The 26,944-nt window shown below is 36.4% G+C and overlaps 2 protein-coding genes across 7 annotated transcripts; both read left to right on the top strand.

Annotated features, from left to right (window-relative positions):
- Nucleotides 1-1,073: 1,073 nt before the first annotated feature.
- Nucleotides 1,074-6,996, top strand: LOC135624945 (3-isopropylmalate dehydratase large subunit, chloroplastic-like). Its single transcript, XM_065129095.1, has 8 exons — nucleotides 1,074-1,710; nucleotides 1,792-1,908; nucleotides 2,946-3,041; nucleotides 3,267-3,316; nucleotides 5,009-5,126; nucleotides 6,148-6,390; nucleotides 6,694-6,760; nucleotides 6,870-6,996. Exons 1-4 carry the CDS (start codon nucleotides 1,603-1,605, stop codon nucleotides 3,297-3,299), a joined length of 354 nt encoding a protein of 117 aa, XP_064985167.1. The 5' UTR covers nucleotides 1,074-1,602; the 3' UTR covers nucleotides 3,300-3,316; nucleotides 5,009-5,126; nucleotides 6,148-6,390; nucleotides 6,694-6,760; nucleotides 6,870-6,996.
- LOC103968432 (uncharacterized) lies at nucleotides 6,869-25,954 on the top strand. 6 transcript variants are annotated; one of them, XR_010491844.1, is made up of 16 exons: nucleotides 7,737-8,201; nucleotides 8,679-8,817; nucleotides 10,723-10,942; nucleotides 11,022-11,122; nucleotides 13,384-13,505; nucleotides 13,576-13,667; nucleotides 14,098-14,203; nucleotides 15,862-16,016; nucleotides 17,941-18,068; nucleotides 20,936-21,066; nucleotides 22,446-22,543; nucleotides 22,625-22,887; nucleotides 23,004-23,397; nucleotides 24,202-24,864; nucleotides 24,966-25,033; nucleotides 25,634-25,954. XR_010491844.1 is itself a non-coding variant. In XM_065129089.1 (14 exons), exons 1-14 carry the CDS (start codon nucleotides 6,964-6,966, stop codon nucleotides 24,317-24,319), a joined length of 2,400 nt encoding a protein of 799 aa, XP_064985161.1. In that variant the 5' UTR covers nucleotides 6,869-6,963; the 3' UTR covers nucleotides 24,320-25,954. The 6 variants fall into 6 exon arrangements, 2 of the variants coding, with proteins under 2 accessions (XP_064985161.1, XP_009379930.2); XR_010491842.1 differs by having other exon boundaries at nucleotides 24,966-25,037; XR_010491843.1 differs by having other exon boundaries at nucleotides 24,202-25,033.
- Nucleotides 25,955-26,944: the final 990 nt, after the last annotated feature.

Genomic DNA, 26,944 nt, shown 5'->3' with positions numbered 1-26,944 from the left:
CCAGATATCTAATATACTTTGTAGTTAGTCTTATCCTCGTTTCTCAACTGCATTGCGTGGAGAGGCCAAGGAACCCTGAGAGGCAGACCATATCGATTAAGCAATTTAAAGCCCTTGCCTCCAGAGCATTGTTATCACAAATAGTTCATTAAATGAACCTGTCAGATTTAAAGTCATAATTCAAACACCAGTTGGCAGGTTGACTGGTACTCTTGGAGCAGAATGTTTGGCACACTACAAGGACAAAAAGGATGCTATTTATTTATTACCAAAGTAATAAGTGATGTATTATCAGTGATTTAAAAAGCGTTAGGCGCCAAGGTCCAAAAACGCCCGAGGTGCTAGGCGCTCGCCCGAGCGAAGCGAGGCGCTAAAATATAAAAATATATAATATAATTAATAAATATAATTATTTAAAATTTTAAATAAAAATATGTTATTAAATTAAGAAAATCTAAGATACAAAATCACAATGTCACATTAACAAAAAATTTCAAAATTCAAAACATTAAAATTTTACATCAAAGTCATTCATCATAATCAATATTATTGTCATTTTCACACAAATCATCTTCATTGAATTCGTCTTCTTTCTCTTGTTCTTCGATTCCTTCCTCTTCATCAAGATATGTTTCATTCTCTATGTCTTCAACAATAGCAGGAGCCGAGCTTGATGCTTTTGCACTCATTTTTCTCTTTGACATCTGTCTTGTATATGCTTGTAATTCTCCAGCACCTGAAGCTCTTGCCACATCTCCCCACGTCAATCTATCATCTTCAAATACAAGCTCGTCTTCAGCATCTTGCAAGTTAGCACCCATTTCTCCTACTAACCACTCATTTAAATCATCAATATCTTGCAATGAGATTGAATCAAATCTATTTTTCAAATCATGACGAGTCTTCAAAGCTTGATTATACTTTATGTAAACAAGATCGTGCAATCGTTGATGTTCTAACCGATTTCTTCTCTTCGAGTGAATCTGCCATGTCATACAGTATTATTTTCTTTTTTGAAGCTTTATCTTGTAACTTTTCTGTTGTACTTCATGCTTTCTTATGCTAACATAAAATACAGCATTAACATGAATGAGAGCAGTCGAAAAAAATGCAGAATAGCAGTAGATAGTTTTGCATTTTGGGATTCATGAATTCTTTTAAAAACTTCTAAAAACAGTATTATTGAAGGTTTCCAAATCTTCAAATGTATAGTTTTCAAATTTTCAAATACAATACTATGAAAACATGTCTTTCAGGTTTTCTGATTTTTAATCTTAATATTCTCTGTTCATGTTTAAATTTTGACAGCCTTCATCTGCAATCCCTTGCCTGCTGTTGTAAGATGGCATTTAAGATTGCACACTCTCTTTTTTTAACACCACTTGAATTGTAAATCTCAGGTTTGGGATCGTGAAAAGATTGTTGTGATACCAGATCACTATATATTTACTAGTGATGAATGTGCAAACAGGAATGTGGATATTTTGAGGGACTTTTGCTTAGAGTGGAACATTAAGTATTTTTATGGTATTCAAGTTCTTGGTAATTTTAGGATATTAGATATTCTTGATTTTTCTTTATGAATATCAACCCTTTCTCAGTATGCTTGTTATTTCTTATGTTCCTTTTTCAAAACTGCAGGCTAATCCAGATTACAAAGGTGTATGCCACATTATGCTTGCACAAGAACACCATTGTAGACCCGGGGAGGTGCATGAACTTATAGTAGCCATCTAACATACAGTTTGGTATCTATATCTTATTCTGCTCTAAAAAATTTGAGATTCACAGGTTTTACTCGGCACAGACTCCCACACATGTAATGCTGGTGCTTTCAGGAAATTTGCTACTGGAATTGGCAACGCCGATGCAGGTTTTGTCATGGGAACTGGGAAGCTCCTTTTGAAGGTTGCTAAAGTTTTCTGTGTGATGTTTATATGCACAACACATAGTGTTTCTCATTTGTGCATTTATTTTTTCTGTTACAAAATTATAGATTGTTTCCTACACAAATTAGACTGCATATTTTGGATATCATGGCAAAAGCATGGTGGGCTTTTGAAGTCTGGCAACACTTTGCAAATTAATCTCGTTAATGAACTCTTTAAGGCCATTGGTTCACTTAATTGCCTCTAGTTTCATTTCATTATCTCCACTGGTCTTATATTTGTTTATTCTGGCTAAACTAGTCTTCTTTTGGCAAAAACACTGTTAAATGTGGTTTATCAGCTAAAATCTTGATAAATTTTCTGATTTATTCTTCATTACTACAAAACTTTTCTCAATGTTGAGTAATGACTGAGTGCAAAATTCTGAGATATTGCTTTTACTATTTTAAGCAAGTGGCGTGGTGTGAGGTCTAAACAGACATGAAAGTATGTGGTCTTCAACTCTGAACAGGGCCATAGTGGAGAATGACATGTGATGCATCACATGCAAATTCTAGTGCTGAAAAAGCATGAAAATTTCCTTTTCCACTTCAATCATTTTTCCTGTGGATGTTGCTCAAATTCAGTCTTTCTGTTGGAATAATGATGTTGACTTCCTCATAACGATTTCCCTTGTAGTAAATATTGGAATGAATTGCTTAAAAGTGCTCTTTATCACCTAGTTGCAGTTTGTTGACAGCTTAATTTCTGTTTCCTTGTACCCTAAGGTTTATATTAGATGGAGCAATGCCAAACTATTTGCTTCCCAAGGATTTGATTTTGCAAGTAGGTTGGATTACTCGACATCTTATTGAGTCCATATTGTCTTTAATGATGTTCTTTTTTACTTTGTCCTTATTAACTGGATTACTGGTGTAATAACTGTTGCTGGTGCAAAATCCATGGAGTTTGTTGGCTCTACAGTCAAAGGGCTAAGTGCAAGTACCATGTGTACTAATTATATTTTTTACTACAATGGATTTTATTAGAATTGATGCATGATAATTTTTGTTCAAGATGGACGAGAGGATGACTTTGTGCAACATGGTCATCGAAGCTGGGGGTAAGAATGGGGTTGTTTCTGCTGATGAAACTACATTCAAGTGCCTTGAGGTATGGAAGCTGTACTTTTTGTTGATGTGTTATGTTTCTAGTCAATACCTTAGTTAATATGTTTGCAGTGCAGTTAGTTAGTAAAAACAACAGTAACTGTTTTATTTGTCTATTGTTGCTAAGGAAGGTTACACATTTAGAATAGCCTTTGCTAGAGTTGTTCAGGTCATTTAACTTCTGAGAGAAATTTGCTTGATGCAAAATTTCATTCTTATTTTTTTTCAGGATAAAACTTCCAAGAATTTTGAACCTTTGTAGAAAGATGATAATGCCAGGTATTATAAATTTAAGTTTGTAGATTTGTTGCCGTTCTGGTTCATTCATGATATAATACTGTTTTACCATCTTTTCCATGTAATTGTATTTGTAATGCTGGTTCTCGACTAACAAATGTGCTGATAATTTCTAAAATTGTTTTCTGGTCTGCCAATCTTAGACAAATCAAGTCTCTCAGGTATATGCTGATTTCTGATGCAAATTCAATCAAGGATTTTTTTTCTTTTGAGTAACTTCATGAGAGTCCTCATTGACTGTCACCCCCAAGGATTGCAACCATGATTTCTGATTGTTTTGCATAAGTGTTACAGGCAAATTATGCTCCCACCTGAACCACTAGCCACCTGTCTGCAACCAAATCCCCATGTATAAAATGTCAATGCAAAGGATAGAAGGAAAAGCAATATATCGACATGGAGTCAGTGCATTACTGGTCTTCTGAACATGTGTAGTATGACCATCCTCAAGGAAAATGACCAATAAATTAAGGCAACTTCAATATGAAGGATGCCTATTAAAGGATACTAGCATGATGGTTATTATCGTAGTGTCTTAACTTTTGAATGGTCTTTTAGAGAAAAGTTTTCCATTCTATCCTTAGCTGTAGAAAATAAGATCCAACATCATTTACCCAATCAAACCTTGTTAAAGTTGTCTAAGTTTGTGATACTTACACTTATCAGATCTTTGGTCTTGCAAGCCTCATTCTGATTGACAAGGTATAAACTATAAACTAGGGAAATAGATTGACTTTTCAGGTTGCAAATAGGTGCTCAACAATGAGAATTTTCAGATCTATGAATCTGTATCAAGATGTTTGGAAATAATTTCTGAGCACTTTAGGAGGTTCTGAAGATATATGACTTAGTGGAACCCATAACTGTGGGCATTTATGCAATGTATGAATGACTAAGGCATTGGAAAAGGGATTTTGAGAAAGGCATTGGAATTTAATGGAGTTTGAGAGAAGTATAAGAGTTCCAGTAGGTCCTTACTTTTTCCCTTTTGCAGGAAAACTATTACCATCTTTTGTTCTCTCCATGCACAGAGTCTTATAAGTTTACTCATCAATTTTATCTTTTTGTTATCTTTGTGATGATAGTTCCAAATTTAGAAATTCACTAGTCACAAGTCTGCCATTTTTCATCTGGAAATTCTTTCGGCTCTATAACATCTAAAATATGTTCGTAACTGCTTAACTTTTGATGTTAATCCTTTGGGTTAGCCAAGGCAGGTAACTTATCATTTTCTCGAAGTAATTACTTGTTCATTACAATGTTTGCCGCATTGTGGTGTACTGCCTGATATGGGCATTACCTACTGATCTGATAAGAAATCGATATGGGCGGTACATACCAATCTGTCGATACATCCCATCATACCATGTGTCGGTATGTCGGTATATATCATACCGATGATCAGTCGGTACACTAGTATGGACCGGTAAAACGAATCATGATTCATTATATTCAAATATTCTTTATAGGTTTATTCAAGAATATAAAATTGATGTGTCCAAGTTGGAACCATTGGTTGCAAAGGTTTGGAAAAATTACACTGATGACTGATCATCCCTTTAGTTCTTATGGTCAACTTGGATCTAGAATTTTATATTTTTCAACAGGAAGCATTAGCTAACATAACATTTTCTGCTAACAAACTATTCCTGATCTTTTGTTATAAATGTACAGCCACATTGCTCTAGCAAGAGAGTGCAAGGGCATCAAAATTGACAGGGCCTACATAGGTTCTTGCACTGGTGGAAAGATGGAGGATTTTTTAGCTGCAGCAAAGGTGTTCCTAGCTTCAGTAAGGGGCTTTGTATTTTAAATCAATTTCTGCAATTGTTTTTAGTTTGTCTTCAATGGACACCTTCTGTGTGCTGAAAAAAGATAATTAGGCTGTCTCCCTGCCACACTATGCCCATCTTGGACTGTTTGATGACTTATGGATTATTTGGATATGCACTACTGATTTTATGAATGCCTTCCAGCAGTTAATTTAAAAATTCAGTTATAATGACTTATTATGTAAATAATCATCTGTGATATGCAACAAGATGCTGTACAAGAGATTTCATGCCTTGCCTTGAAAATTGCAAATGGTCCTTTTCCTGATATCTCAAAATGAGCTTGCTTCTTTTATTCTAAAACTCCTGAATATATGCAAACATTTGTTTCCTTATAAAAATAAGTCTCATTTATCTTTTTTGTCATCCGATTTTCAGAGTAGAATATTTTGCCAAACAAAATTTTGCATTACTTAATTTTTGATCGGGTTAAAATAGTCTTAAGCTTATATTTTTTCCGTCTTGATGATGCTTGTTGGCCTTTGTCAAACAATTTAGATAGAAAAGTGTTCTTCAGAATTAATGCCATCACAATATTTGGATCGACCCACCAGTTGATGAGCCAGAACTTACAGCCTGTTCTAAAATGATGCTTGAGATGGCTGTCGAAGCAAATGGGCTATGATATTCCCAATAAATTTCCAAGTATCTAACTAAAACCTAGAAACTATAATGTGATTTCAGAAACACCTTTGCTATATCATTTTTGCTTTCTGGAGTCGATAATTTGTTGATTGACAAAAAGCTTTGGGAATTTTGATTATGCTTACAGTCTAGGAAATCGTAATGAATTAAAAGAAATTGGTTTACTCAATTCTTCTTTGTGATATTTCTAGTTGACCTAAACTGATGATTCTCTTGCTTATGACCAGGGAAAATAGGTAAGAGTTCCCACATTTCTTGTTCCTGCCACGCAAAAGGTGCAAATTGGAGCTTGCATGTACCAGTGCTTGCTGAGTTGATTATTGTAAATTTCTGTAGGTATGAATGGATAAATATAGCCTCCCGGTACCAAGATCTGGCAGGAAGACTTGTTCTCAAATATTTGAGGAGGCTGGTTGTGAAGTTCCATGCCTATTTGTTTCTACCACAAATAGGAACTTCCATGGCAGAATGGGTCACAAAGAGGGTCAGATGTATCTTGCTTCACCATATACGGCTGCTGCTTCAGCTTTGACAGGATACGTTACTGATCCAAGGGACTTCCTTCCGTGAAAGGAACAAGTATGTAATCTATGTATCATCATAGAGAGTCCATACAAAAATTATGTATGTTTTTCCTCTCTAGCCTATTGTAACTTGTAATGTTAGATGTTTACTACAAGAATAATCACGGGAAATAGCCTGTATATCGTAAAGTTCTCATGTTAGCATAGAGACAAATATAACAAGTCATAAGTTCTACTGTACTTTGTATGGATTTCATGAATTATGTTGTCAATGTTATCGAGTTGAAATATCTGTGTTCCTATTAAAGTGACTTTGTTATTTCTTCTCTCTCACAGGTTTTTTGGTCATCCATTGTAGGTTGATGGTACCCTATATATGATGCTCAAAGTTTACTTCACAGATCACTTCTTGAGTCTTCACCCTGGTGAGAAAAATCTTATGATTCCCTTTATAAAAATGTATCTCCTTCATTTGCTATATTAAGAGGAATTAAAGAAGGAATTCTATTGTTTTCCTGATTACTTCGATCATAGACAACATCTAAGAAAGAGCTTCATATGCACCCAACAAGTCATTCCTGTCCGAGGAAAGAAGAAAAGTAGTGCTGCCTCGAAGCCTCTTCAAATTATGGCCTCCGTCCTTCCGCTCTCATCTGTTCTGGTATCCGAACGAGAAAGCCTAATGGAGCTCTTCGGCCTTCATGGCGTGAGGCGGGTAACGGTGGCCATGGGAGCCATCAGTCTGGCCGAGGCCACGTTGGGGGCGGCTCTCATGGGCGTGATGCGGCGCCGCTGGTGCGGCGCCAGGGAGATGGCGGCTGTGGGCTTGACGTCCTCCTTGGCCGTCGCGAGGATTGCGGCCATGGTGGGCATGGCTGTCGCTCAGGAGCTGACGGCGATCGCCATCGGCGCCACCGACGAGGCCTCGCTTGAGGATGACTTCTTCCGAAGGGAGAGGCGGGTACGTCGCTTGCCATTTTCTTAAAAAAATCAATTATTATCTTAAAAAATAATAACTGCCTTCAACTATAAAAATAATTTCATCGCCAATTTTAATATTATCAACTTAAAGAAGATAATTATAAAGGTGGCATAGTGTTGGTACAAATACACACTTGAGAAGCGTTTATACATTGAACACGCGACATGATAAGGTTTGAATGGTTCATACTGAAGTACAAATATGTTGAGGGGTTTTTATACAATATCAAATTTATACTATAGGGAGGTTTGTACATAAATACGAATATGTTGAGGCGTGTAAACATACATATTTGTTGAAGGGCAGGTTGATATACAGATATCCTCTATACGCACTTGAGAGGGGTCGATACGTAAATAAAATTATGTTGAGGGTATATATATAAGTTGGACGGCTTGGTTCTCCGTCTCCCCCCACCCCCACGAGAAACCCCATGGCGGAGTCTCCTCAGGATGACTAAAAGGCCCTCGCCCAAACCCCTCCTCCCCCTCGTCTCCCCCCTCCCCCGCCTACGCCACCTCGCCGCACTCTCCGGCTGCCTCGCCTGGCTGAGATTATTCCGCTCCGCGGGTCACATGGTCGGCGATCTCGTGGCTGAGCGGACAACCTTCGTCGCCAAGATCCGGAGGGTGCGATGGGCCTCCTTCCTCCTTGGTTCTTGGAATATTGGCGTGGTCCTCCTTGGGTGTTTCTTGATGGTTTATCTCCTCTCCGGTTGCTCCGCCGAGGAAAAGCTGCCGTTTGCCGCGTCAACCATGATCGCCGGCATTAGGGTCGTCGCCATGGTCGGCGCTGGCAAGGCACAGCAAGAGACGGCCGAGATAATCGTTAGTTGTCCTACTGACTCCGCAACCGTCGATGCGGTTGTCCGCAATGACAGACGGGTATTCCGTTTTCCATCACTTTGTCTTTTATCTTTGAGCTTCTTGGATGGTTGTTGAGCGTGTTTTCTTATAAACCCAGAAAGATCGCTTGTGCTTCCTCTTTCTGAAGTTTTTTGAGTTGGTTTTGAGTGCACGTCTTGCTATTTAAGTATAACTTACTGTTTTTCTTTTTGAAGTTTCTTGGATGGGTTTTGAAGTGTCGTCTTTGATCTATGGGCTTATCAAATTAGAAGATGCGCTTCAAATGATGCAATTTATGTTTGAATTGGAAATTTTCTTCACTTATCAATGTCGACAGGTCATAGTGTTTTGATCTCATTGCAAATAGTCATAAACGTTTAGGTTGTGCCATATTACAAACCTTTAGGCAGCACACTTTCTATACTTTTGTCATGCTGTTCTTTTACTTCGTATACTTTAGTTCTTGTTAACTTATTTGTGGTTATAGTCTCATGGTGTCTTTCTTTTGTTGTGTAGTTGAGGTACAAAAGATGGCTTTGCTGGACCAGATTTGGAATGGTGGTCACAGTGCTTCAATTTCTTGGAGCCATCTACCTAATGTTCATTGTATTGACTGATATATCTTATGGTGGAAGATCTACATCCTGCTTTTTAGGTAATTATCTCATTTCCATACTCTATCTTGATAAGTTTAACTTGTACATGTTATGCCTATTGCTTTCATCAAAATATATGCTTGAAGATTGGAACAATCTTTTTCAGTTATATCATAATTAGGCTGGAACCGATTGAAAAACTGTATGTACTATATATCTATTATAGCTCTATGCTTGTAGGCGATTTTCAAGTCAAAAGCTTTATGAAAAGATAAATATTGATGTGGTGGATGTCGGTAATGTCCGAATCTGCCCGATTCAGTCCAAGACCGTGTGCACAAGAGGCTCAACGTGGCTGAGGAGGCAGCTCAGGCGTCTGCCTAATGATCGACCTGCACGAAGATCAAGGTCGAGTACGGTGCCTAACGAGGTCTCTCTGACACTCAAGTTAGTCCTGCGGTGGAAAGTGACTCACATCAGGACTTTTATGGTGGGCTTGACACAAGGGAATATTTCACGTTGGATTCTTTATTGTGACTTACCTTAGATGGACGCATTATTGGCTAGGCTCCACTCTCTGTGCTGATGCGCCGCCATGTGTTGAGCTGCAATTGGGGGGCGAATATCTCCCCATCAAATATCAAGTTAATTCTCATTAGAAATTTACAACTTTGAAAGTAGAAACTGATTATTGAAGCAAACGTTAGTGTTCCAATTGAATAATAGTTCCTTGTTTTTATCGTTGGAATGTCAAATACTTCTAGCAAAGATGTAAAAATTGTTGGCTTAACTTGCTACGATTTCATAGTAAGAGAGATAAAACATAGATGCTGTTTACCAACACTAGTTCTGCATTAATATATGCCAATGATGTTGCATTCCCAGAAGCTTGTATCTAATGATGCCGGATTTGAAGGCATCTTCATCTTTCATCTAGTGATTCATGGAGTTCTTTTGATGTTGCTTAGTGTTAGATTAAGATTGTTATGATTATTTATTTGTTTTGTTTTCCTTCAAAATGTGTTTGGGCTAGTTTGAGTTGCCTTTGTTTTATTACAACTTTTAAGATGGTTATTAGAGTTTATTTTAGTTTGGGATTTTTTGAAGGGGCTCTGTATATAAATAACTCACTGAATTTTTCCTATGGTCTGATTTTGTGACCTTTCTCGCATTTACGACTCCCTACCATTCTCAAAATTAAATATTTTTTCCTTCACTGTAATCAAGCAATTTCTTGTCATTATCAACTAAACGAAGCATAGGTTCTGTTTTGTGTAGTTTGTAGTGCTGAAGTGTCATTATCAACTAAGATTATTTGTTGAGGCAATCATTATCAACTGAATCTATTTGTTGAAACAAAGATATGGAAATTCCGTTAATTTATTTCTGTTAGCAACATGCAAAAGGAGGTATTTGATCTTATCACAAATATTTAAGATTTTTTGAATTTCATCTGGTCACATTAATCCTCTACTTAATCAAATTTCCAGGTGCCCTTGTCCATGATGACATTCACCAACATTCCTTGGTAGATCCATCTGTTCCTTGCTTTGAAGCTTAAAGCGCCATGCAAGAAAAGATATTTTCTTTAACTCATGATGTTGGGTTCACTTGTCCTTAATCAGAAAACAACATGAGTTCTGTAATTAATTTGCCTTTGATAATGAGTTATTCATTTGTTGTTAATGATTGTTTCAATTTTTTTCATTTACAAACAACTTGGGAGTTGGGATGACTTCAACACAAAACGTTGCAAATTTTCATGAACAAGACACACCCTGCTTCTCAGTCAGTTTATAATTATTTACTTTAATGTCTTGACTTAAGGTTTATGTTTCTTAATTTATGGTTCATGATAATGTACAACGTGGTATCTTTTTACACAGTACACTCTTATCATGTTTTATGCCTCCTTCCTCTTCGTGGCTAACTTTGTTTTATTGATTCTCACGATGGTGCTTTAGGACAGGATGCTGTCAATCAAGCATGGAAGAAAACTTTAGTTGTTTCCTTTCTTCTACTGGTGTGGCTTGTGATCCTCATACAGTGCTTTACGGGATCTGATGTTTTGAGATGGAGATCGTTTTATTCAACGCATGATACTGCCTGGAAAGCACACTACCGGGAGGTATTTGATCATGGAATTCGGGAAGCTTTGTGCTGCCTAGGACGTGTGAAGTACTTGTACGGTTCTTTCAGTAATTTGGCTTTTTACAGTAATAATTTTAGTTTGCAAATTAACTTTTTCTCATTGTTTATCCAGGAGTGTTTTGGAAGAAGATGAGGTTTACTCTGTTGCAAGGCTCTTAGGTGATCTTGTGGCATATCGAGCATCAGGAACTGGACATCTTGAACTTTTGATAGGTCCATTTTCGTCATACAGAGCAATATTTCAACATTTAATAAGTTGATGTGTAACTTCTTATGCTATCCACTTGTTATTTTTGAATGCATCAACATCTTCTTGTTCACTTGTGATTTGGTCGTTTCATGTTACCAATGGTTTAAATACTGATCATAGCACTACATTGTAGTTTCTGATTGGACAATTACTGTGCTGAATAAACAGGTCTATACTTAGCAATGAGGTTGCTTCAACTTTCAAGTGGATTGTCTAGTGTTTAAGTTGTCTTCCCAAGTTTTAAAATTTAAACTTACTCTTAGCAGTATATAATTTCTTTTCCTGTCTATATGAAAATATTGGTTGGTACCTTGTAATCTTGTATAATTAATTTTAAAGGAATATGTAAGTCCACTTTGATAACATCAGTATCTTGCATGTCTGCAATAAAGGTGTGGTTGAGAGAGTCTAGGTGGGACTACTAAATGTCTAATTGCATTCTAACATCATTTTTCAATAGTGGATCTTGAAGAAACTATCTTGGGCAAAGATCACCTAATTTTTTTATAGCTGATATTTGATAATGTTTGTACATGGACTAGCTGGCATTGTTTATGTTAATATGTCTTTCCTGTGTTCGTCAGAAGTGATTGTTGGTCCTTGTAGTTGTAAGCACTAATCTTTTGTGAGATGACCTTGATCTATGTGTCCCAAGAGTTCTATGGTTGCAAGATCCATTCTTTAGATCGATCTTGTTACCTCGAAAGATCCATAAACTTTTAGATAAATTTTAGTGCCCCAACAATTATCTTTTCTTCTCATCTGGGTCACTTGCCATTAAATGGTAGCAACCTCAACGGCCACTTCTATGTTTAGCTTAGGTACACTTGTTTATTAATATTTATATTTCCTCCCTATTCTTTCTCTGTGTATATTTGGTTTTATTTTCTACAACTTTTTTTTCAGTGGTCAATTTTTTTTTTCAGTAGATTAAGGGAAAAAAAAAAAGGAGAATTGCTATCCGGAAGGCCAAAGAGAGGGACAGATTTCTATATTAGATGAAAATATGTAGGGTGGATGACCTGACAGATACTAGGAGAGTTCTGCTGTTATAGAGAGAGAAACAACCAGCTTATGCTTTACTTTGGTAGACCATAGCAGGAGTTATGATGCTGGGAAAAAAGAATGGCAAAGAATGCCCCACTGCACATCCAACAGAATAGATTCCTAACTTACAATGTTAGAATACACAACAATTAGCTTTGTGTGTGTTGGGGGGGAGGGGGAGGGGGGATTGGAGAAGTTTTGAGGTGAAAATTGGGAGATGGACTGTGGTGGAAGGTTCTTGACCATTGGCTTAAAGATCTATCTCTAGGGATATAGTAGGACTACAACTGTCTCTATTTAGATAAATGAAGTCCAGTGTGAGTTTAAACCTGATTCAATTAATACTTAAACTAAAGCTGGTAAAAACCAATCAATGGACTCGTGTAAATCTCACTTCCAATTTAACAGGGTGGTCTATTGGCTGGAGTCATTGAAAACAAAGCTCATTTCAAAGTTTAAAACCCATCATTAAATGTTTAATGGGACCCTAAGCTTGCATTAAACAAACTATTATAAATTACTATATCTTCCAGTCTGCATTTGGCTTAGCAGTCTGTCATTGCCTCTGTAACTTGATGAATGTCTTGGCCATCTGATTTCCTTGTGAAGTAGCTTTGACCTCTGAATTGATCCATTTTGGCTTTAGTGGCCATCTACTAGCTAAGTTATTCTAGAGAATACAAGATGTTAAGTAGAATGCTCTGTGCCTCCATCTAGAGACAGGTTTGTTCTTATGTTTCAACTTCAACTTAAGAATTACAGCATCAAGAAGGTTTGAATTGGATTTAAGTGGTTGGATATTCTGTGAATGCATCAATAACAAGAATGTTCTTGACTTTTGCAATAAGCAATGGTGGGTTGCATGGGGTCACAATCTGGCTACTGCATATGCAACTAGCTCACTTTGGAAGTTATGGATCTTGACCTTTAGTAGTAACCCATTTGCAAGTCATTCAGAGCATAAATAAGATTATTAAAAAGTTTTTTAAAATCAAGATTTTCATCAAAACTCTCTTAGAATATTATGGTTCTTGTGCCATTTTCATCTGATCAAGATTCCTTTTTAACAAAATATCTTTGAAATACTTTTATGTTTCTTCTGCACTTCTAAATTTCTTTACCCTTTTCACACTTAAATATGCTGTTTCTTCTTTTTTTCTTTAATGCCCTTCCTCAGGACTTGCTCTATTGCAAAGCCACAAACAAATGCAAAATTTGCACGATGAGCTTCTGGATGCACCTGATATACTTGTTCAAAAGGCAGCATTCTTCCATCAGTTCGCTGAAGCCGCTTACACAGTTATCTCCAAAGTTCTCTGAAACTCATGCTTTCTTAAGAATATTTTCTAATGTCCAGGTCTTAATGCAGGGACCGCTGCTTGATTTTGGTCGAAACCCCATCTTGTTTCCCTGTGCGTGGCTTTACAGACAAGGATTTTTGACGCCCTGGGCTCGTGACAGGTTTCAGTTTCTCCATGAGATATCTGGAATTGTTTCATATACATTTGTTATTCTAGAGTAGAGTTATTGCCAAGAATGAACTGTATATAACCATGAAATGAAAAGAAACTATTTTACCCTTGAAATGTTAGACCGTGATATTACTTCTCGACTGATAAAACACATTTACCTGTATGCTGTACCAGCTGTACATCATTGACCAAGAATGCATACACTATGTTCGTGCCACACCCTTTTTCCTCGTCAATTTGCATGCTTGCCAAGTTTGAAGTGCTATTTCCGATGATGACTTAATTGTCTTATTGAAGCATTCTATCAGCCTGATAGAATCCTGCATTTATATGCATGTCATTGAATACCTAGCCGATGAGATTTCTGTAGTCTATATTGATTTGCAGATACTAACCCTTTCTTAGGTTTTCCTTAATAGGCGACCTTTACTTGAAGGTGATAACTGGTGGCGTGGACATGCAGCAGCCTTCCTTAAATTTGTCAATCTACCACCTAAAGCTCTTCATAAGGGTCGAGTTAGTCAAGTAAGGTTACTTAAGTCGTGTCTCACCAAGAACTAGGAAAGGCATTAAATTTTCTGCACTATGTGTGTTGCACATCGTCAAATTGAGGCTTTAAAAATAGTCAGCACAGTAGTGTTTTTGTTATGTTTTGACAACATAATATAATTAGCATTGTCCTCCTGTGCTCACTGAAACAAGCCATTAACTAACATGACTATAGACTGCTGGTTATGATATGGTAAAAGAGCACTTTTGGCATAGTTCATTTGGTTCACCTATTACCACTAAGATTTTCAGTTTTGCTTGCACAAAACTTAGTTTTGTTCCAACCATCAAGATATTGTTTTATGGGCATGTGCCAACTGACGAGTAATGTGCATTGTAGAGAGTATTCATAACACCTTTGGAATGGCACAAAACTTTGTGATTGTACTAGGCCAGCATTCACTGTCACAACCTTCCACCTGAAAGCCTGATTTTCCTTTGAATACTTCCTTTTTACTATCCTAAAATTTGTTTTGATGTCTATATCATGATCATGATCTGGGAGGATGGCTGCATTTTGCATAATATATAAAATTGCGACTTGAGGTAGTAAATTAGGCAACTGAAAGCATTTGAGTTTTCCCTCCAGCTAGTTGTCAATTGTCATTAAAAACTTAAATGTATTTATTTTTTGCTGCATCATCACATTTATCATGACTACATCAGAATTTTTTTAACACATGATTATTAGAATGAAAATGGGAAGTTGCCTTTATTTTTCATATGACCCTTTAACACTGACAGCAGTTCATTTAAGTTGACACGAGAATAATAGGTTTAAATATCTAGTGTCTGCACTAAATGAAATTCTAACAATCACAACAAAGAAGTTCTAACTGACTGCATTGATGCTTTTAAGTCTAGCAAAACTGTATTCTGAATTTTTGGAACATGTTTTATGAGATTCTTATTTTTAAAAAATAGGCTTCATTTCTATTTTCATAATGAGATAGAGACAGATGGGTCTTCACATTTTTTTCTTAGAAAAATAGAATGTCTTGTTACCATTTAGAAAATGTTATCAGGTAAATATGAATGAGCAATGATAACTTTTCACAGAAAAAATAGTACTTTGAGTCATTTTTATTTCATGATCATGAAACAGTTTCTTTTGACACACTTTCTGTTATAATTTGGTAATGCATATCGATATCTTAGCGAGCTGCAGGAGGTTCAGCATTTTACAGATACCTAGGCAATTTCTTGTTGTAAATTAGGAGGGAGATGACTCTTTCCAATCATAATCTCACAAGATGCACCACTTATTGTTCCTGAATAAAACGAGTGTTATATGTTTTTTCAGTTGTCTTGCATGTCACAAAAACATTAGTTGATGCTTGGATTCTTCTTCACTAGTGCCCATGATTCCTGATACAACATGATGTGGGAGATGTCTGATTTAAGTTAGTTATGGAGTATGCAATCGTTAGATACTTGAAATTGGATGATTTGGCAATAGTGACCATGTCTGCTCCTGCTAACTATTGGAAACCTCTAGTTTTTCTTATTGGTTGCAATTGTACCTCAACTCCTTTGAAATTAGTGTCAAATCATGCATTATATTTATGAAAAGCTTTTGATAATTTTGGTATCTCTGTTCCATCTGACATCTCTTTCCTTTGCTGACATTGTAGACAAAGCGGGAGGCTGCTTACTTTGTTGTGGTTCTGCATGATAAAAAGACCATAGTAATTGCTATACGTGGAACTGAGACGCCTGAAGATCTCATAACTGATGGTTTATGCAGGGAGTGCGCCCTAACTGTGGAGGATTTGGACGGTCTGATAAAGTAACTATTATCTATCCATATCCCTTGTTGTCTCTGTTTGATTGTTCCACTAATGCTTTATATTGATGCGGCAATACCTCATCTTAATAATTTCTTATTTGATGAGCAAAATAATGCATATAGTTCTAGATGATACATTTTGTTGTATCTAAATATGTCTTATAGTTCGTTGATTGATCCACATCATGTTTCTATATTTTGACATCAGAGTCGTCAATAAAGAAACATTTCCTAATTGGTTCACTGCCTTTCATGTCATTATGCTGTACCTATATGGTACATCTATTGTTGTTGGAAGATGAGTTAGCAGGCCTTCTGATTGCTACATATGGCACGATGAAAGAAGATTTATTCTAGAAGTTCCAGGATTTGTGTTACCTTCTTTGTGAACCTGTTTAACGAACACAGATGGTTAGTTGATGTCAGGATTCTGGAATGGTTCTGTTAATTAGTCTAATTTTTTTTACTCAAAGTGACAGTTATCCTCGAGAGAAAATATTTTAAATACATTTGTACTCTGTAAGTCTGTATAAACCCTGGAGAATTTTGACATGTGCTCCTTGCTATAATGTGTTAGCTATGTACTGTTCTCAGTTTCATGCAAAACTATATATGTCCAAAGTTGAATTGATGTTGAGTTTTAATCAGACTTCAAGGATTGAATTTAGCATAGCCGGTAGATTAAAACCTGCATAGTCCTTGAATGGAAACCATCTTGTGGCAATGAGCTTTGTTTTGATCAAGCATGCTAAATATGAAAATTGTTTGGATGATACTCTTGTAATTAGGGAATATTTTATTATTTTTACATCTACAGAGACATCATATATTACAAGACACTATGCACAAGCTTGAGTCATTTCTACTGAGAACCAACGCTCGAAGAAGGAAAAATACATGACTGAAATCTTCTTAGTTCTTATGTCTAGATTCACTTACTGAATCAATTGCAATGCCTAAGCTATTGGATTTCATTATTACATACCCAACGGTCAAGCTTCCAAAGTTCCTATTACTTTTGGTTTGTTTTATACCTGGCCTACATGTTTAAGGTTGTCTGCTTTAACCTGATTCCTGATTCAGGCACGTAAATCCGTGCTTAATCTAATTTGATCCACTCTAACTCTGACCTTTAACATGTTTATGTGGATTTATGTATGTTTCAGATGAAATTAGCATCTCTTTTCTCTGACTTTTAACATGTCCATGATTGCCCTTGGCCCACTAATATTCATCACTTTCTTTTAAATTCTTTGTTCGTCATATTTGTACCTTAATTCTTGATTGTATATCCTCCATATCTTCCTACATTGTCATGTATATATTCCTTGAACAAATCTTGTCATTATACTGGACAAGTTTCGTAATGAAGATAATAAAAAAAATGCTGATGGAACTAGAGAATATAGAACATCCTTAATCATTTCCTCTAGATCAAGGTCTATTTAATGCTATGAATGGTCTTCTTTCTTTTACTTTATCGAGCACAGATAGTGGTCAAGACACTAGATTCATTTACTAAGAGATTTTGCAAATTTCATTGTGCACTTGGATTTACATTAACTCAGAGATGGCTAGACAGGACCTGTAAATGTTCCCAAATTTGACCCTTTTTTGTCGATGAATGTACATATTCATTAGCAAACAATATGCACAAGTTTATTAGGAAAATCCTTAGTGAATTCATCCACTACTATTGCTCGAATGCATTTTATTAGAAACAAAAATGAAAAGATTTGATGGCTTCTAGTTTGTCAACTGATGTTTCCTTCAATAGATCTCCAGTCATAAAAAAAGAAAAAAAAATCCATGTACTAGATCCAAATAGTTGAGATTCTTGATGATCTGGTTTGTCTTGTTTATATTTTTGCATCCTCCATGCTCTATCAAGTCAACTGAAACTCAATTTATTCACTTTATGCAGTAGTGAACATTTACCTTCAGCTAAGAGACAAAAAGTTCTTTCTTCTTTCCCACATTATGGACATGCAGGGATTGTTGAGTCTGCCAGGGAACTTTTCATGCAAATTGATGGCGAACATGGAGACAAAGGTCTGGAATTTATTTCAATTACTCAATCTGCTATCTTCAGTATTTCTTTACTCTTTGATATGCTTATGACTAAATTATTTTCATGCATTTTGGAAATACTCTATAAGAAATTAAATTGGAAACAATCCACTAATATAACTTTTGGAACTCAGTGTTTTGTGATAAAATTGTTCTGCATCAGCTTATTTGGTGATGGCCTTTGTTTTAACTGATGGATATTATATATCTCCTAGGAAGAACCTAAACTCTTTGCTATGTCTTTTTGTTTATTGGAATATAATTAAAGGACCTTTAGACCATGCATGGTGTTAAGATCTTATTGTGCTTCCTGTTGAATTTACTTTGAGGGATGAAGGAATTTGTTGCTTGGTCTGTATTCTCAACTTGAGATGACATATAGGGGTGAGTCTTGTTTGGTCGCTCAAATAGTATGTTTCAAAGTTGGAAATGCTCTCATTCTAGATAACTATTTTCATTGTAATCTGCACTTTTAGCTCAAGTTTCCTTACTCAGAATGTGACCAATTAGTAAGGACTTTATAGCAAGGTTCGCCATACCGATGCGTACCGCCCGGTACGGGCGGTACGTACCGGTCCGAGAGGCGACCGGTACGCGGACCGCCCTCTACCGGGCGGTACACCAAAAAAAGCCTGTATCGGGCGGTAACGGTCGAAATTTCGACCGTTACCGCCCGGTACCATTCGGTAACGGTCGATTTCGACCGTTACCGCCCGATACCACTCGGTAACGGTCGAAATCGACCGATACCACTCGGTAACGGTCGAAATCGACCGTTACCACACTGTAGCAGTGCTACAGTGCTCCAACGGTCAATTTGACCGTTGGAGCCATTTCTCCTCCTATTTAAACTAATCTTCTCTCCCCTATTTCATTATACACTCTTAAACTCTCTCTCAAACATTTCTTTTCTCTCATAAACTCTATAAAACAACGATTTGTGAATTCAATCAAGGTAAATTTGGGAAGATTAAGAGGAAGAACTTTCTAATCAAGAGGTATGAGTCAAACTGCTCGAGGAACTACCGATACCCAACAGTCACACTCGTCCGCCCAACGTGCAAAGGCAAAGGGGAAGGCAATAGCATCAGTTGCATCATTGGAAAGAATCGAGTCGAGCGACGAGACACTTTCACAATCACATTCTCTTTCTCGTTCGGTCCAGAGACATGACAACAACACGGACAGCAGTGCCTCAACAGATGATGGCGGTGATACCGGGCAGTCGTTGGTCTCATCTGCACAACTTGAGGGTGGTGAATGGACTGAGGAGCAATATTTTACACATGCCACTCAAGATTCAGATCATGGAACTCGACAAGGTACTGGTTAAGTTTATGCGCGGAAGGGAAAGGAGAAGGGGAAGGGGAAGGCAGTGGATGAATATGAACAAATACGACAGAGCATACATGATATAGACACAGAAAGAGACTCATCGTATTCACAGCCATCGTATTATGAAGAATCATATGGGCAACAACAGTATGGTGATAGTTGGTCATCCTTCTCTGAGCAACAGCATGATACAGAATAACACCAATATATGCCTCAAGAGCTGCCTCGGACAAATATGATTTATGACGATCGATCTACGATCAGTACCACATTGATGCATCAATGGCATACGGTGTATCAATACGCTATGTCATGGGATCAATTTCATGATTGGGTCCAACAAACGTATCATATTGATATGTATCGGATCGAGGACCCCGATCCACCACCCGTGGAGGCCCGTCGTTCGTTTTGGTGGTAGAATTAACAATCAGGTATATCTAGATATATGATTATTTAATTTATTTGAATTTTAGAGTTTATATTGTAACAAAATAGTCTAACAATTCAACTGATTTTTCTATAGATATTTCAATCTATAACGAGCTGAAATACGAACCTCGAACAAGACTACCTCAAAGCCCGAAAAAGATATGTGATGCTATTTTTACCAAATTTACATTGATTTTGCTAAACTTATACTATTACTATATTTATTTGTAACTTGAAAACTCTATCCTAACTTTTTTTTTAATTTTCAGGTATTTTCGGAGGGATAAATCGGTGAAATCAGGTGTACCGAGCGGTACACCTCGGTATACCGCTCGGTACGCCGTACCGTACCGTACCGAGCCAGCGTCGAAACGCCGGTACGGTACGGTTCGGCGAACCTTGCTTTATAGTAGGTTGACAGTTTGCGACAAGATCTCGTAGAACTTTAATCTTGAACACCTTCATCAAGAAGCTTAATACATGTAGGGTAAAGGGGGAATTCACTTAGTTGTTCCATTAGAAATGGACAATGAGAGCAAATGTCACCTCGGTCCAGAATCATGATGGCCGGTGCATGCTAGAATTTTCAAATTTTTAGGAAATGCGTCAATCTTATGCTATTTTAAATGGAAATTTTCTTACGGGCTTCTCTAGTGAAAATTTAAATTTTATCTGGTACACTACAACAAGTTCTTCAAATTGCATGGTCATTTAAGAATATCTATGTTTGGTTGTTAACTGCTCTATGGGATGTTTCTTTTCAGAAATGAACTAATGCAAGTGTATCTCATGCATCTTGGGAAACTCTGATGCAGCCCAGGTCATTGCTTTAGAAATGAACTAAAGCAAGCATATGTCATTCTTGTAGATCATGAATTTCATGTGCTTGTAAAAACTGGTGCAGCCACAGGTCAGCATGGGTTTTCATGTGATGAGTGTCCAATCACATGAAATTTCATGGCATGGATGCCAGCTTATGCTGTGTCAGCTTACCAGGACATGGCATGCCAGTGAAACTGATGTCTTTGATGTACACATTTCGTTTAGTTTATATTTGGTACTTATATATCAGCACCTTACAGATGCCTCACCATCTGAAAAATCTGGATTTCTGGCGTCGTTGTTGGGACCTGGATCTGAATGTCATGGATATGAAGTTAATATTGTGGGGCATTCTTTAGGTGGTGCTATTGCAACACTTTTAGGACTAAGGGTAAGTACCTTTTGATGAGAGCTTCTGTGATGCATTGCTTAATTCTATCACTTTCCTACAAATTGAAGAATTATTGTATACAAATTATGTCTGAATCATTTGTTTGATTCTTTTCTTATATATTTTCAGAAAATAGTAAATATGTTAGCCTTTATGTATCAGAGGCTTGCCAGATTCTTTTGTCTAGTACTCAATGTTCATTATTGTAAATGCACATATTGTATTTGCAGACATTATTTCACAATGCAATTTTATGTTATTTTGACCGTACAATGGTAGATGTTTAATTTTTCTCCTCATTGTTTAGAAAGATTTAAATAGATGATAGAAGGAATTTGCTACAGTTAAATAAGCTATCCTCTTTTAGTTTTGGCCAGTCTTGTGGGATATTGGTGAAGTGTTTACCTGGTTTATCATGTTTACATGAACTAAAAGTGGGTCATTGGATTAATAATTGTGTTTACTTTTTTCCATTTGCTCTGTTTGTGTTCTCTACAAAAGGATGTTCAGAATGATGCTGTGTATCAGTTCTTTTCCTAATCAGTTTACTTTTATGTTTTCAGAAACCTTTAACCTCTAAACATGGTAAAACAGTAAATACCTAATACAACAATGAACCAGTGACAGACAAATACTCTCCACATGTTAAATTTTAGGCAACTTTTCTGAATGCACCAATTGATCCTCAGAACTCTCATACGAGTTTAGCAGTTACTTTTATAGTCAAGAAAGTTTACAGATCTCAATGAGATTTTGTTAGTTGATATACGCCACAAGAGTTAGAGGATGTTGAGTAGTTGTGAGGAGCTACCAGTGATAAAAGATTTTATTCATGAATAATTAATTGCATCTTCAGTAGATGATAAAATGATGAAGAATCATATAAAATTGGTATAAATATATGCTGAGGAGGTCTATAAATGCAGTATTTGAGAGAGGTGACATAATTAATTGTTATTGTATATGGAAAGACAGAGGGAGACTTAAGAAGATTATTTAGAAATTAGTAATAAAGACTTGAATGCCGTTAATCTAACTAAGGATTTTGTTATCTATGGAGCTCAATACGTTAAAAGATTCACGTGGCCCAACTCTAAATGGCGGCAAAAGATTCATTATGACGTTGTTGTTGTTGTTGTTGTTGTTTTTGAATCTATTCTGTATTGCAGTTTAGAATACTTAGTACATTCAATAATTTTTCCATATGGTTTTCACTATGAGTGAAAAGTCCATATTTATTGGTTATTTTCTGATTTTTATTTTTATACAAAATCTAGTTTTTTCTTGCATAATGAGCTTGATATTTTAATCCTTTTAAGTTCAAATGTGCTATTAAATGGATTGTTACCCTTTACATCATTTCATTTTTCTTCTATTAGTTGTATCGATGGTACCCAAATTTACATGTCTATGCTTATGGAACTCTTCCTTGTGTGGATTTTGTCATAGCTGAAGCATGCACAGACTTTGTTACTACGTAAGTATGGTTAAAATTTTACTCTGGGGATATGTTCCCATGCACACAGCCTTTAACTATCATGTTCTAAATTCTTTGCAGCATTGTTTACAATGATGAATTCTCTGCACGCCTTTCAGTCAACTCAATCCTCAGGCTTCGTTCTGCTGCAACTAACGCTCTTTCAGATGATTCTTTGGCTGATTCAGCTATAATACAAAAGTTTGCTCGAAGAATCCTTCATGTTAACAAGTACCTCGAGGATGGGCAGAACCATAATGTTTCTGCCTCATCCGTGAGACCGTCTTTGGCAGCTACTGAAAAGAATCATGTTTCTAAAAGGAGGCCATTCAAACCAATCACAGGTGGTTATTTATGCTGTTATTTAGAAGTTGTTACTGTTGATTACCTTTAGTGGATGGTTGTAGCAAGTCTGAATTTTTAGGCTTATGTAACATATATTTCTATATTTTTGCTGTAGTGAGTGCCCAAATGAATCAAGATCTTTATCCGGAGGATTCTTCTTTGTTTGATGATGATGCTTCAGAGACACAGGTTTTGGTAGACTGTGATGTCTGGAGAGCAAATTCCTGCAGAACTGTCAGTTCCAAGGACACATGCTTAATCATGGATCGGATGACCCAATTTATGGGGGACCAACCATCATCTACGCAGGTACCGGTAGAACCACCAGAAATGTTTCTGCCAGGCTGCATTGTTCATATAGTACGAGAACCGAAAAGTATTTTGCCTTTCTGGAAAAGTTGGAAACTTTTTGAGGGAGACCATAATTATAGAGCTTTTTTGCCAACGAGGGAAAGCTTCAGAGATATCAAAGTTACATCTCATATGTTCATTGATCATCTCCCTTGGAGGTAACTGCCTACCAATCTTTTTTGGACATGTACACAACATTTATCTTTTTATTTGCTACACAACTTTTGGACATGAAATTAAGAGGATGGAAATCTTGAAGTAATGAAAGAGGGAAGCAAATATAGAAAAAAGGAAAAAAAAATCTGATCATTTCTTAAGAGGGAGAGAAGGAAGAATGTGTGTTGGGGGCTGTGGTAAAGAATGGGTATCCATATAACCAAATTGGATTCTGTGGGATCCAAGATTAAGAAATAAGAACTCGTTAGCTAACTTAGCCATCTGATCCAGTGTAATACATATACGCAGCTTGATTTCCTACCCCATGGTGTACATTGTACAATAACCAAAACTGAACTGAATGTCTTCAGTTTTTATGCCCGAAACTAAAAGTCTAAAACTGATTTGAACTGCAAGAGAAACCACAGCAAAACCAGATCAAATTTCTTTGGTCTTTATGCTTGAAATCAAAACTGATTTTATATAGAAGAAGAACTGCACAAAACCAAACCAAACAACCTTGGTTCAGTTTATTTTTTCAGGTTTCTTGAATTGTTTGTTTATGTGACTGTCATTCATTGCTTCCTAGAATTGATTCCAGGGAAGATTAGAAACTAAAGGCCATGAATTTGAAAAAATATAGCAACTTTCATTTATTTGATATATTATAAACTATTTTGTACTATCTCCCTAATTCTTATACTGTGATTTGTAAATCTTGTTTTTGATTAAAAAAAATTAGACCATTTGATATGTGATTCATCTGTCATTGATGCAGGTTTTTGTTTTTGTTCACTGTTCTGCAGGTGTCATTATGCGATCCAAAGAGTATTAGAAGAACGCGAGTCTCAAGGCCGACATTGTTCCAACTTATTAGATGCAAAAGATATAGCCAATCTCAATTTACTGGATTTGGTTTCATAAGATTTCAACAAATATAATTTTGTGCATGCTTACATGAAACATGCATGTTGTATCTGCTGGGCGAGTTTATGGTCAAATCAGCAAATCCTTTTTCGTCACATGAATATGCAATTAATGAAATAAAAGAATGAATATTGCACATTGTACTTCTGTGAATATGCGTGTAAACCCACCTGTTTGATATTCATAACAGTCACTATACATTTAAATCCTGCTGATGTTATACTAAATTCAAGCTGATTCAAGTCGTTTGATATTCAACAACCAAATTCTGGCCTTGTACTGCATCGGTTTCTTGGTTTAGTCTCACAGCAATTTGGTTGCTAATCCTAACATCTATTTACGAGGTTATGGAAGTAGTGGATATGTGTTTGCAGGTTGAATAAATCATCACAAGACATATCTTTTCTATAAGATTAAGCAAGATGAAACAGTTTCATCTGGCTGCCCTTCTTCTGGTCCAAAATATTGCAAATTATCATTTGTTGCAGCTGACAACTAGCGCCTCAAATGAGACAAGTTATCATTAGTATTTTGGTATTTAGGCAAGTTAGAATTTGTTCGGTTTATCTTTTCTACAAAATCAGAATTCATATCTTCATCTTATTTTTTTGTACTAATAATACAGGAACTCTCGCACTTGCAGGGGCAGATATATCTGTGGCCTTCAGTGGCAAATGAGTAGAATCTTCCTTTTTGTCAAAGATGCTACTAGTAGGTACATATTATTTATGCGATGTTAATTACGAGCTCCTCATTTATCTGGATTGTAAAGAAAGCACCTTTTAGAATTCTATATCATAAACTTTATCATTTTTGTCACTTGAATAACTCTTGCATTCTAAATTGTCTTCGCTCCATATTCCTGTCGAAGCTACTTTGTTCATGTAGTAAAAAAAAAAAAGAGCAACAATAGCTTCTGTAGAAAAAAAAGGGATTCTATTAGGGTTTGAATTACTTCTCAGTCAAATTTGAAAAGTATCGGGAAATTGCTGATATGAAATTATTGTTCATTTTTGTTAGTAAGATGTCCATAACTTGTTGCATTTAGGTGTCCCCAAACAAACAAAATAAGAATATAAATATAAACTCTAACTTTCACTTCATTTGGTGAACTAGCTCTTAGTTCTTGATCATATGCTTGCAATTGCTGTATATACCATCAGTACAGGCTCATCCATCCCCTGCAAATGGTAAAGATGATTCAGATGCTTGGGACACTGGAAAATTCTGGTTGTCATTGCTAGGAAATCGTATGTGCCAAAGCCCCATTGGAATTCTAACCAAATAATCTCAACCTGCATTTAATTTCAGCACAGCTGCTCCACTTGCTGGAAAATGGTGGGCTTACTGGATCCTGTGCCACCGTTGAGATATAATTAGTGGCTGATGCTGGTACTCCAACTGTCCAACGTCCGTGACTGTTGTTTTGTTTACAATGTTGCTGGAAGAGATGTGATTGCCAAGGCCAAATCTGTCACAGATACCAAGATCATCGAGATCTAAGGTGTCTCCGGTCTGAAATTTGTTGTGTTCTTGATTGATAACATTGTTGTAGTATGCTCGATTGGATCTCTTTTAAGTTTCATGGACCACATGAAATCTATATTGCATTGAAGAGAAAATATATTGCAAGACTGATTTCAAATTGCTTTTAGTTTTATGTATCATATTATATCCTTTCTTTGGCTTTGCAAATTTTGTAAGAGGCAATTGGGATTATATATTGGGGGTGCGATACAATTTTTGTTCATCATTTTACTGCAGGGTGAAACCCTACGCATTGCTATGTTTTGCTCTGCCCTGCTCCTTCCATTTTGCGCTGCAAGTCCAAGTCATGCTGTTTTGTCAAAACATCTTTTATTACAAGATTAATTTTGATCACACTTGAATCTGTCATTATTTTTTATATTTTTCTTGTTAGTTATTGGTTTCTCATACAACAAGAAATTCGCCGAACACTTTTGTTATTAACTTGAAGCCATGCTTTTCCATGACATCTTTTGTCACAAAAATTGTTCTTTCCATATTTAAATCTTTCATTGATTGCATAGTTTTCATGTAGGTTGGCATGATTAATAAAAATATTCTTTTATAGTGTTGTTTTCACTGGTAGGTTAATAAAAATATTCTTTTATTAATTACTAGCCAGAAGCATCATCAATCATTGTTTTTTAATCTACAACTGCTTGTGATATCGGTTCTCTTGTAGTCTCTGTATTTTTCCGAGAAAAGAAGGTATTTTGATTGCTTCTCCACTTCGGAGGTGGGGTGGTACTGTTGTGCAGCTCTGGATTGGTCTTACTCCTTTGTATGAATCGATGGAGCCCAAACGTTTACTGATGTGATCAGTCTTCTGGTATTCTTATATCGTGTAGGTTTGAGTGATGATAAAGTGGCAGGCCCGACCGAAAGCGACTGCAGGGTAAGGTTTCTTGCGAAGCATGTTTCTCCAATTGGCGCCATGGAATATCTGTACTATTGCTCTCTTGATACTACTATTCTTTTGTTTGGCATTGTTTTTAAGTGCAATATTCTCGTCGCCCGAAAATTTTATCGTTGAGCTCCTGCCGTGGTTTCAAGCTGTATCGAATTGTGATCTTGAATGACTCGGTATTAACTCCT

This window comes from Musa acuminata, chromosome BXJ2-10 (assembly GCF_036884655.1).
Source record: "Musa acuminata AAA Group cultivar baxijiao chromosome BXJ2-10, Cavendish_Baxijiao_AAA, whole genome shotgun sequence".
Taxonomy (NCBI): Eukaryota; Viridiplantae; Streptophyta; class Magnoliopsida; order Zingiberales; family Musaceae; genus Musa; species Musa acuminata.
This window is presented reverse-complemented; position numbering and strand designations above follow the sequence as displayed.